General features: G+C 36.1%; 1 protein-coding gene across 1 annotated transcript in view; it reads left to right on the plus strand.

Annotated features, from left to right (window-relative positions):
* TRIP13 (thyroid hormone receptor interactor 13) overlaps positions 1-13,089 on the plus strand; it is a 53,033-nt gene extending 39,944 nt beyond the window's left edge. Inside the window, exons 11-14 of the mRNA XM_075212691.1 lie at positions 2,770-2,923; positions 3,058-3,170; positions 4,030-4,099; positions 12,883-13,089. Coding sequence (XP_075068792.1) covers positions 2,770-2,923; positions 3,058-3,170; positions 4,030-4,099; positions 12,883-12,975 — 430 coding nt within the window. The 3' untranslated portion in view covers positions 12,976-13,089. The remainder of the gene's footprint in view (positions 1-2,769; positions 2,924-3,057; positions 3,171-4,029; positions 4,100-12,882) is intronic.
* Positions 13,090-13,293: the final 204 nt, after the last annotated feature.

Below are 13,293 nucleotides of genomic sequence, written 5' to 3' on the forward strand. Positions count from 1 at the left end.
GGGGGCATACATGTACTTTGTAAAACATTGTTTAGGGAAAAACATAATAGCTCCCGCAATTAAAAATTAAGCGTATACTAATTAAGAATGGATACAATTTTTAATACCAATTTTAATATGTACAGTCATGGACAAAAGTTTTGAGAATGACACAAATATTATTTTTCACAAAGTCTGCTGCCTCAGTTTTTATGATGGCAATTTGCATATACTGCAGAATGTCATTAGATGAACTGCAATTCATTTTAAAGTCCCTCTTTGCTATGACAATGAACTTTCCAAAAACATTTCCGGCTGTATTTCAGCCTTGCCACAAAAGGACCAGCTGACACTCGTTAACACAGGTGAGAGTGTTGACGGGGACAAGGCTGAAGATCAGTGTGTCATGCTGATTAAGTTAGAATAACAGACTGGAAGCATTAAAAGGAGGGTGGTGCTTGAAATCCTTTTTTCCTTTTGTTAACTGTATTTTTTTAATCTGTTTGTTGCTTCTTTTTTTTTTTTTTGCGCGGGGGCGGGTAATCACCGGCACTGCGATCATGTGAGTATACAAATACTGACATGACTGCGGCGCCGGCGTCTTTCCCTCCTCCGTTTGCACTGAATGTAGGGAGTGAAGTTATGCTTCATGCCCGACATTCAGTGAGGAGCGCCACACAGGAGAAAGGTCAGTAAAGGAACGGAGGAAAGGCACAGCGTGATGAGCAGGGAGGGGGGGGGGAGAGAAAGGCACAGTTTGGCGATGAAGAATAGGGGTGGGGGAGAAAGAAAGGCAGTTTGTGATGAAGAAGAGGGGAGGTGAGAGAGAGAGGCACAGTTTGTGATGAAGAAGAGGGGAGGTGAGAGAGAGAGGCACAGTGTGGTGATGAAGAAGATGGGGTAGCAGCATTGCACGGAGTGATGGGGGGGACAGAATGCAGAGTATGAAGAGGGTCAAAAGCAGCATGGCACAGGGTGATAAAGGGGGGCCAGGTTAAGTTGGGAAAAGCAGCATGGAGGGCGCAGTGTGATCATAAGGGGGCATAGTGTGGTGATGATGAAGGGGCACAATAATGTGTGTGTGATGGCACAGGGAGCATTTGGCAATGTAGTGTGTGTGAGGTAGGTGGTGGCTAATTAATGGGTGCTATTTTGATGGTGAGGTTGATGGTGAGGCAATGTAATAGTGGGGACTATTAATTTAAGATGGGGTGGTTTGGGGGCTATTGAATGTGGGGGTGAGTTTGGCTAGAATGAGGTCTCTTTATTAAATGTGACTATGAATTATTTAATGGCAGTGATGGTTGCGGGAAATAGGTATATTTCTGAAATGTAAATACTATTCATTTATTGCTAGGGCTGTTTGTAGGGAGGGAAATAGGTTTATTTATTAAATGGGAATACTATTATTTTATTGTTGGAGCTGGAGGAAGGCCTAATTATTAATCGTGGGTGGTATTGATTTAACGCTGGGCTGTTTGGAAAATAAAATGGGTACATTTAGATAATTCCAAATAGGGCTCCCAGAATTCAAGGATCCAGACAAGCCGCAACTAAAGAAACCTGCAGCCACAGGTGGTGAAAGTGACACCAACGGGTAGGAGAGAGTGTGAAATGTTGTGATTCTAGTTGGACAATTCCAATTTTTGGTGAGTGTTCTGCCCAATGTAAGGTGCAGGCCAAGACTGTGAACTCTTTCTGTACACACTGCATTCTTTATATACTACACTGTGGTGCTAGATGTCCTGAAAGTCAGGAGTGCTTGGACTTCAGGGCCTAGTGATTTTGACCTGCTTGCCACTCCCCCAGTTGTATGACCACACCCACTATGCGTTGGTGCAATTTTTTTTAGTGTGCTTGACTATAAGGGGGGCCCCATAAAGTTGTTTTACCGGGGCCCTGAATTCCTCTTGGCAGCCCTGGGTGTTTCTAATCACCTCTTTTGTAAAAGGGAACCTTAATTGTTGGAATTAATGCCTCTGTATAGTAAAGCTGAAGTTACAATCTCTGTATCAATGGATTGCCACTTTTCACTCTATAGTAAAACTAGTAACATCTGTACCGGCAATAGTATTGTCTGTAGCTTACACTGTGACAGATCCCATGATAGTAGTTATTTTTTGATAACCTAAAGTGAAAGTTGATGTAATTTAAAAAAGTATAGGAAAGCAAAGGTTTATTGACAGGAAAGTCATGGGCAGATTTCCCCTCTTACGGACACGCTACAAATGTCCCACTCCCAAACACAATTCCACTTGATTAGGCCCATGATGATTGCCTTCAGTCCTGTTCCTAGTGACACAGTTTCTGTCACAAAATAACTTGGGAATGTTTCTGGATGGTGGGGGGGCACTTAAGCTTCTGCTTGCACCCAGGTGGTCACTTAATCAGTACATCTGCTTCTGTATCCATCCATATTACCCACTCCATAGAGAGCAGAACCTGTGGAGGACAACCTTGATATTTCCTTCCCAGCAATAATGCTTGAAAACTGAAGGTACTGTTTGAGTACAACACATCCTCTGTGTAGAGAAGGGGAGGACTAGCACTGAGTCGATTGCTCTGACTTGGTACATGCAGAGGGTACGAGGGGAAACCCTGGGTTTCCTATTTGCATCCAGAACTGGTGCTACAAACAAAACAGGACAGACAAGATTTGAGTTGCAATTTTCTAGCTTTAGTATTTTTAAAAATCGAACAATATTGTTTACTTATCACCTGCAACAGATTAGACTGTGCTACTGAAACAATATTATGCTTAATACATGTATATTTTGTGTTTTTATTTAGGTACCCAAATGTAGTTATCTTGACCACGTCAAACATTACTGAGAAAATCGATATGGCTTTTGTTGACAGAGCAGATATAAAGCAATACATTGGGCCACCATCTTCTGCTGCCATTTTCAATATTTATATTTCTTGCATAGAAGAACTTATGAAGGTAAACATCTCTGTAATTCCTGCTGCTCCAATAAGAATGACAATATTATGTAGTATACAGATATTTTACTAAAGATAAAGAATAACATGGAGCATTTTGCATAATACAAGTGTTCCTCATTCTGTTTCATTTAGTGTCAGATAATATATCCCAGACAGCAGCTGCTGACTTTAAGAGATTTGGAGATGATTGGCTATGTGGAAAACAATGTATCCAAACTTAGTTTATTGTTAAACAATATTTCTAGGTAAGTGTATATTTTCTTACTGTCATAATGAAGTTTTCTTCTGCAAATGTCTTAAGTATATTTTGCATAGGATATAACCAGCTATTATACTATACCAGTTGTCTGAACGCTTATTGCAATATTCTTATCTTGCACTTGTGGCCAATTACAGAGCAGAGGCTAGCAAAGCGTACTTTCATTTATTCTTTTATAAAATCTTGCAGCTAATAATCCTACATGAAAAACTTATAAGTTATAGGAAACACTGTGGTCATCTTCTGTTTCTAACCCTTTATTCTCACTGCCAGCATCCTTATTAAAAGCGAGTGAGATCTAAAATAAGTATATGAATAACCACTCAAAAATATCACCTGTCTTACCCCCTTGACTGCTGCAATTTTGGAATACAAATTCACTTAAAGGCATTGTATTTTATCCAGTTTAAACTTAAACAGCCTGCCAACCCACTATGTGACATTTTACAGTAGGATAGTAATGGATTGGGTAAAAAGTAATGAGGCAATATGAAAATTTGTGTGTATTGATAAATAATAGGTGCAAACAAGGAATGTGTAGAGAGAAGCTTCCATAAAAACTCTGAACACAGGCCAATGGATTGTGCAGTGATGCAACTGTAATTGGTGTTTTAGGAAGGGATGTGGTCATGACTTGTCTAATGCATTTTAAGACGAACTGCCATATTCAAAGTGTGTGGGTTATTAAAGTTAAGAGTTTAGTGGGTGGCAGGTTTGCTTTTAACTCTGATGACGTAGTTGAGCTTGGGTGCCATTTAAACACTTTGCAGTCATTCACTGGAAACCAGCATTAATCAAATTATTGTTCAAAATTATTTTACAAACTTTTCTACTTTTTTGTGCAGGAAAAGTGAAGGTCTCAGTGGTAGAGCTCTTAGGAAACTTCCCTTTCTAGCACATGCACTCTTCATACAAGTAAGTATTTAATGCTTAATATTTCTCAGTTAAGGTATAGGGACTGTTGTACACATCGTTTCACAAACTGTTTTATCTTATATTTTAATCATTCATTGTATTTTAAACAAAATTATATTAGAAGGCAACCACCTTTTGCTAGTCTTAGGTGTATCAAACTAGAAGCGAGATCTGCTGGCCATGTCTCATCTAATACAACAGATATTACATCTGATAGAGTAACATTAAACTTGAGCTTCAATAAAACAGTTTTCAAGTTTAATTAGGTGATCATAAACTTTACATTCCTATAACAAAACACTTATGTATTCTAAAGTAACAATACATCCTAGATGGGGAAATCCAAACCCCACGAGGAGTTGCTGAACATCACAGTGATGTCCAGCTGCGCCCATTTCCGGGTGCTATGGTACCTGAACATCGCTTATTTTGTTGCACAACTGTTCCGAATGCACTCCCCAACACATTGGAGAACTGAATCCCGCCCTCCCTCCTTATACTGTAAACATTTGTCTGGAGCATTCAACACCAGATTGTTTCAAAGGTCTAATATCATGGAGAGAAATGGGGAAAGGGTAATGGGGAAACCGCTCCGCACAGGATAGTACCCTACCTCACTAATAGATATACTATTGTGTGGGGGGGTGCTAAGGTCATGTATATGAACATACAATACAATCCAAAGAAGGAAAAAAAAGAATAATGACCTAAATAAGCACTCCAGGTACATATAAGTAGTGAATTAATACATATCATTTTTATTGGTATGCATTAAAAATGGTACGTATAGATATACCACACAGATAAAAAAGCGAAATATAAAAAAAAAAGATTGTAGTGTTGAAAAGTATAGAATTTAAAAATAAGTTGACCCTGTGGTGGAGCCGATCAGAGTTTATAATATTTCCAAGAGGAAAATCACTGATATAAGATCTCTTGTGGGAATATACAGTATGAATTAGTCCATAAGTATCAAGATAGAGTGGCAGAGATTGAACATATTCTGCCTAGTAACAGCGTGTTACTTATACAACCCTCAATATTTAGTGTTGTGTACAGTATAAGCTATAGATGGCAATATTTGCCTAGTATTTTCCCACATATAGAGATTCTATCGGATTACCATATATCTTAACAGGTATTAGAGATTCATAGAACACAAGCCCTATCTAATGTATCAAGAGGTTGCCAAGTGTCTAATGGCTAATTTACATTAATATGCACCTACTTAGGCTAATGAGTAGTAGCTCTAAGAGTAACTAGGTAACTCGTGTTTAATAGGTAATCTTTATACCATCGATCTCCTAATCAAAGCGCTAGGTCGTTAATAGTCTGTTCCCATATAGTATTTCATTGATCTGCTATGCTAGGATGGCGAATATAGTAGCGCTGATGGAATATTTATAGAGGAATCTGAGTATGAGTTTGTTAGTCTGTATTAGCGGCAGAACGCCGCGGTCGGCTCCACCTACTTCCGGGTCTGACGTCACTCGACGTGACGTCACCCCGACGTACGTTTCGCTATTGCTTAATCATGGAATTACTGGGCTACTGAGTATGAATGGCTTTTATGCTACTGAGAACCAATCAGTTTCATTTGTGGATTACATCACTCCTAACGGAAGTCTGTTGTAATAATACGTGGCATTATGTATTGGGATTCTATTCAGGACAATTAAGTAAGTTTAAAACATCATTATATCCGGTTGTTAATTTAGTACAACATACATATAGTTGTCTATATTGTGATTAGTTTAAGTTGTTTAAAATAGAGCAAAATATATTGTAATTGTTATACAATTAAGGACCACTGATATGTATTTATTCCTGTGTCGGCATAGATTACTTATCACCCAAATCATGTATAGGTTATATATCAAGGGTTATCTGAATATTTATTAAGCATTTATTAAGACATTGGTCTGATGGTGAGAGTGAAATGTGATAAAATATATCAATTTTTTATTTATTTATTTTTATTTTTATTAATTTTATATTTTTTTATTTTATTTAGTTTATATTATTTTCTATTTTTTAGTGATTATTTATTTTTTATTATTTTTTATTTTATATTTTTTATATTTATTTTCTTTTCTTATATATTATATATTTTTTATTATTAGTGCAAAATAGCATGACCCACTAAATTGTATGGATATTGCCAGGTGAATTAAGGACCAATGCTGTTGGTCAAGTGAAAAAAATATAAAAGCAAAAATAAATATAAAAAGTAAGAGGTGATATTTGATGTGTATTGGGTCTGTGATGTAAAAAAAATACAATTATGTGATTAAATCATTCATCAGGTTCGATTGACCATATGTGCATTGTCTATATGCTTGTCCATATTGCCTTCTAGTGTTCCTTCACAAAAAGGTCCAATATGTGATGTATAACCAAGATATTATGTAATGTGCAAAATTGCTGGTATCAAAGTAAATATAGGCCAAACCTAAATTGTACTGAATTATTAATACAGGCATCATGAAATTAAAATCGGCCATTGGTGTGTTACGAATCATTTACACTATTCGGTAAGTATATTGTTGGTGTTATAATTTCACAGTATATTCTGAGAACAAAATTCAGAATCCATTGTGCAGTAAAAGTATTGCCTCATAGGATTCGGATACAGAGACATTGGCATTGCCCATTCCTACAGAAAGCTAGTGTAGCTGGTATTCTCATTTAGACCAAATGGCATTATAGAATTCAATAAGAATATTCATCGGCTTTCCCTCTGTAGGAGCTGCTTGGTAACATCGCCCCCTCTGATACCCATCTTAATTTGTTCAATCCCAAAGGCCTTCATATTTTGAGGATTTCCTCCATGCTTGTGAAGGAAATGTCGTGCCACTGATGTCAGTTGTTTAAATTTATCTTTATCTGTGGGTGCATTCCTGATTGAGCCAATGTGTTCTAATAGTCTATTTTTAAGCATTCTACTAGTCATGCCTATGTAGATCAAATTACAAGGACATTTGAGGGCATATATCACACATTTGGTAGTACAGTTAATAAACTGTTCAATTTGATGTTGCCTCCCATATCTATCAGAGATGTCCCTGGTTTTTTCCATATAAGGACATGCCTTACAGTGACCACATTTATGGGATCCTTTAACTGATGGAATTGGGGTACCCATTGAAAAGTGGCTTCTCACAAACTTGTCACCTAAATTAGGTGATCTACGCCAGCTAAAATCAGGTCTTGGTCCCAGGTTCTTAGATAGATCTATATCTGATAGGAGAATAGGCCAATGTTGTTGTACAATGTTTTGTATCTCCTTCCATTCATGGCAAAAATTCCCTACAATTCTGATTTTCTTATCATTCTTGGATTTAGTCTTGCCATACATCAGTTTGCTCCTATCTTCAGTATTAGCTTGGTTGAAAGCTCTTTTAATGAGTCTCTTACTGTAGCCTCGTTGTACAAGTCTCGTACTTAATTCTACAGATCTTTGCTTGAAATCAGAGGGGATGGAACAATTGCGTTTTAATCTCAGGAATTCTCCCTTGGGAATGTTGTTTATAACAGGTGGGAAATGAGAGCTTTCGCTATGTAATATACTGTTGGTTGCTGTTTTCTTGCGGAATAAGTCGGTAGCAATTCTGCCATCTGGCATTTTCCTGATCGTCAGATCTAAGAAATTGACATGTTTCTGGTGTATTTCATATGTTAAGCGTAAGTTGTTGGGGTTGTTATTGAGAGTTTCTACGAACTCTACAAACATTTCTTGCTTACCGTTCCACATAATAAGGATGTCGTCAATGTAGCGCATCCAAACAGTTATATTATCGGTATATCTATTAAGTTGATCACAAAAGACGGTCTCTCTCTCCCATCTGCCCAAGTAGAGATTGGCAAAATTGGGGGCACAAGCCGCCCCATTGCTGTCCCTTGTACCTGGAGGTAAAATCTATTATCAAAGACGAATAAATTTCTCTTCAGTATGAATTCAAGAAGTTCAATCAAGAAGAGACTAAATGTAGGGTTGTCATTGGCCTGTAGGAAAAACTTGACAGCATCAATACCCACTTCGTGTTGGATACTGGTATACAGTGACTCTACATCCATTGTGATGAGAAAAAACATCTTGTTCCAAAATGACATCATCTAGAAGTTTGAGAATGTCTGTAGTGTCCCTTACATAAGAAGGTAAGGAAGTGACATAGTCGCGCAAATGTAAATCGATAAAAATGCTTGCTTGTTCGGTCAAGCCTCCTATACCTGAAAGAATAGGTCTTCCGGGTGGTTTCATGGCATTTTTATGAATTTTAGGCAGTAGGTATATTGTTGGTATTTTGGGATTATCAATGCTTAAAAATTCAAATTCTGATTTCAAGATTGTTCCACTATCTAAAGCTCTTTTGATCATTCAATCATATATAGATTTGAAATCATTTAAAGGATTAGAAAAAAGTAATTTATAGCATTGTTTATCTCCTAGTTGTTTCTGCATTTCTTCCTTATACATGGTAATAGGCCAGATCACTACATTTCCACCCTTATCGGATGATTTAATGACCACATCTTGCCAAGATTGAATTTCTTGAATGGCTCGTCTTTCATCTCTTCTCAAATTATCCCATTTTCTATTTTTGTTCTTCATGGATTTGAGTTTTAGGGTGTCTAGATCACGTGATACCATATTCTCAAAAACTTTTATTTGTGGACTGATATTATCATGGGGGCAGAAAATGGATCTTTTTTTACACGTAGGTCTAGGGATTGGGTTGGGTGTAGTTACCCTATCGGTTTGTTCCTCTAAGAGATGTTCTAAAATAGATAGAGCTGTGTTGTCTTCCTCCTCCAGATTCACATTCCTTATTGGTGTTAATGGATTTATGCTAATATCCGTTCCTTCTGGGATGGATATAGGGATGATGAGGAGTCTATCGAAACCTTCTCTGGTATCCGCAAGAGCAGATGTGGTATTTCTTGTGATTTCTTGTAGATTAGTGGGCTCATTGTTATTAAAGAATTTGTTCAGGCGTAATTTCCTTGTAAAAAGGTGAAGGTCTTTTTCCCATCTAAAACGGTCAAAATTATTCACTGGTGAGAACGTCAAACCATAGCTCAGTAATCTTGTGTGGGAATAGTTTAAAATTCTGTCTGATAAATTGATTATCTGTAAGGAATCATTTATTTGCCCCTGTATTTTCTGTTGTATTGATATTTGCCCCTCCAGGGAACTCGTGAGCGGTCGCGTAGATTTCTTGTGTCCCCTCCTAATGCGTTTGTTCCACCGGTGTCCTCCCCTAGGGATCTCTGAGTTTCCCCTAAAAAAGTATTTTTGTTGGCGTTTCTCCTAGTTCTAGAAAGAGTTCTACTCCTGTTGAAAGAATTGTCATTATCGTTGTCTGAGGATTCTAATTCTGACGATTCAGGACTAGTAGATGTATTTCGTCCTGTTTTTACGGTAGGATGGTGTTTCCATTTAAAGATGCGGCCATTCGCATAATCTCTTTGATCGCGATTGAATTTAGATTTTTTCTTTTCAATAAGATTGTCCTCAAGTTGATCTAAATCCTGTTTGTATCTTTTGTATGTCTTCTGAAATGAGTCTGTAGTTTCATATTCTTTCAATTTGAGACTAAGTTGTTCAATGTCTCGTGAGTATGACTCTAATAAAAGATTGTCATGCTTTAGAATAATTAGCATCAGTTCCTTGGAACATTTAAGGAGAGCCATTTCCCATTCTGACTTTAGTTCCTTAGTGGCTAACTCGTATGTTGGAAATATCTTAGGTCTCAGGCCTCGTGGAGTAATCATTTGTTTTATATAATTTTCGGTAGTGGTTATATTCCACCATATTTTACTTTGTTTGTGCATTAATGTTTTTAATTGATTTAGATCTTCCAACCAGGGATCATTATTAGGACTGGTATTGGATATATCTTGGTCAGGGAAGATGGATCCAAGGTTATCTTTCCACTTATCACACCTCTTACTGAGATCTGCTCTGAGGTTAAACGTTGCCATTATTGAGTTCTACAAAGAGGGGGTGAATTGCTCGTAGTTTTAAGAGCAGAAATAGGAAGGACGTTGTTACCAAGAAGCTCCTACAGAGGGAAAGCCGATGGATATTCTTATTGAATTCTATAATGCCATTTGGTCTTAATGAGAATGCCAGCTACACTAGCTTTCTGTAGGAATGGGCAATGTCTCTGTATCCGAATCCTATGAGGCAATACTTTTACTGCACAATGGATTCTGAATTTTGTTCTCAGAATATACTGTGAAATTATAACACCAACAATATACTTACCGAATAGTGTAAATGATTCGTAACACACCAATGGTTGATTTCAATTTCATGATGCCTGTATTAATAATTCAGTACAATTTAGGTTTGGCCTATATTTACTTTGATACCATTAATTTTGCACATTACATAATATCTTTGTTATACATCACATATTGGACCTTTTTGTGAAGGAACACTAGAAGGCAATCTGGACAAGCATATAGACAATGCACCTATGGTTAATCGAACCTGATGAATGATTTAATCACATAATTGTATTTTTTTTACATCACAGACCCAATACACATCAAATATCACCTCTTACTTTTTATATTTATTTTTGCTTTTATATTTTTTTCACTTGACCAACAGCATTGGTCCTTAATTCACCTGGCAATATCCATACAATTTAGTGGGTCATGCTATTTTGCACTAATAATAAAAAATATATAATATATAAGAAAAGAAAATAAATATAAAAAATATAAAATAAAAAATAATAAAAAATAAATAATCACTAAAAAATAGAAAATAATATAAACTAAATAAAATAAAAAAATATAAAATTAATAAAAATAAATAAATAAAAAATTGATATATTTTATCACATTTCACTCTCACCATCAGACCAATGTCTTAATAAATGCTTAATAAATATTCAGATAACCCTTGATATATAACCTATACATGATTTGGGTGATAAGTAATCTATGCCGACACAGGAATAAATACATATCAGTGGTCCTTAATTGTATAACAATTACAATATATTTTGCTCTATTTTAAACAACTTAAACTAATCACAATATAGACAACTATATGTATGTTGTACTAAATTGACAACCGGATATAATGATGTTTTAAACTTACTTAATTGTCCTGAATAGAATCCCAATACATAATGCCACGTATTATTACAACAGACTTCCGTTAGGAGTGATGTAATCCACAAATGAAACTGATTGGTTCTCAGTAGCATAAAAGCCATTCATACTCAGTAGCCCAGTAATTCCATGATTAAGCAATAGCGAAACGTACGTCGGGGTGACGTCATGTCGAGTGACGTCAGACCCGGAAGTAGGTGGAGCCGACCGCGGCGTTCTGCCGCTAATACAGACTAACAAACTGATACTCAGATTCCTCTATAAATATTCCATCAGCGCTACTATATTCGCCATCCCAGTACAACAGATCAATGAAACACTATATGGGAACATATTACTAGCGACTTAGCGCTTTGATGAGGAGACCGATGGTATAGAGATTACCTATTAAACACGAGTTACCTAGTTACTCTTAGAGCTACTATTCATTAGCCTCAGTAGGTGTATACATATGCAAATTAGCCATTAAACACTTGGCAACCTCTTGATATATTAAATAGGGCTCGTGCCTTATGACTCTTTAACATTTTGTTAAGATATATGGTAATCTGATAAAATCTCTACATGTGGGGAACATATTAGGCAAATACTGCCATCTACAGTTTATACTATATACAATACTAAATATTGAGACACGCTGTCACTAGGCAGAACGTGTTTAACTCAGATTCCTCCATAAACACTCCACTAGCGCTATCATACTCGCCATCCCAGCATAGCAGATCAATGAAATACTATATGGGAACAGACTATTAGCGACCTAGGGCTTTGATTAGGAGATCGATGGTATAAAGATTACCTATTAAACACGAGTTACCTAGTTACTCTTAGAGCTACTACTCATTAGCCTAAGTAGGTGCATATTAATGTAAATTAGCCATTAGACACTTGGCAACCTCTTGATACATTAGATAGGGCTTGTGTTCTATGAATCTCTAATACCTGTTAAGATATATGGTAATCCGATAGAATCTCTATATGTGGGAAAATACTAGGCAAATATTGCCATCTATAGCTTATACTGTACACAACACTAAATATTGAGGGTTGTATAAGTAACACGCTGTTACTAGGCAGAATATGTTCAATCTCTGCCACTCTATCTTGATACTTATGGACTAATTCATACTGTATATTCCCACAAGAGATCTTATATCAGTGATTTTCCTCTTGGAAATATTATAAACTCTGATCGGCTCCACCACAGGGTCAACTTATTTTTAAATTCTATACTTTTCAACACTACAATCTTTTTTTTTTATATTTCGCTTTTTTATCTGTGTGGTATATCTATACGTACCATTTTTAATGCATACCAATAAAAATGATATGTATTAATTCACTACTTATATGTACCTGGAGTGCTTATTTAGGTCATTATTCCTTTTTTTTTCCCTCTTTGGATTGTATTGTATGTTTCAAAGGTCTGTCAGTTGATATTAGAGGATGTAAGTTAAGAGACTTTTCATATATTTTATGCTTATAGTTTGAAAAAGACATTTCTTTCAATTCTATAATAATGAATGCAAACCTAGCAACGTATGAAATTAACACTTTCAAATGACATTTGAAATTCTTTTTTTGTTTTTGTTTTTTTAAATTAGAATCAACTTAATGATTTTGTTTTATTTATTAACCTTTCTTCTAAGTCTCCTACAGTTACCATTGAAAGATTTCTCCAAGCCCTTTCACTGGCAGTGGACAAACAGTTTGAAGAAAGAAAAACACTTAATCTCATTTAAAACAGTTGGACTGTTCCTTATGAAGAGATTAAGTTTTTCTGTGTTTTTTATTATAAAAATATTACTATTTGAAGAATATGATTTTATTATGTGCAATATATTCCTGTTTATATATTTGCTGTATCTTTGCATTATTCTGGTCCATATGGCTAGTGGCATAAATTATTCCCTTTTTTTAAATTTAGGCTTGGGTCCTTTGGTAGCTGCTCAAGGAGAGAGATGGAAATCTAGAAGCATGAGGGGAAAGATGGGTGGTGCAAGACTCCTGACCCTGTGTGTTTTCTGGCATTTCAATTTAGATTAACATTTAGTGTGTGT

This window comes from Mixophyes fleayi, chromosome 5 (genome assembly GCF_038048845.1).
Source record: "Mixophyes fleayi isolate aMixFle1 chromosome 5, aMixFle1.hap1, whole genome shotgun sequence".
NCBI classification, from domain to species: domain Eukaryota; kingdom Metazoa; phylum Chordata; class Amphibia; order Anura; family Limnodynastidae; genus Mixophyes; species Mixophyes fleayi.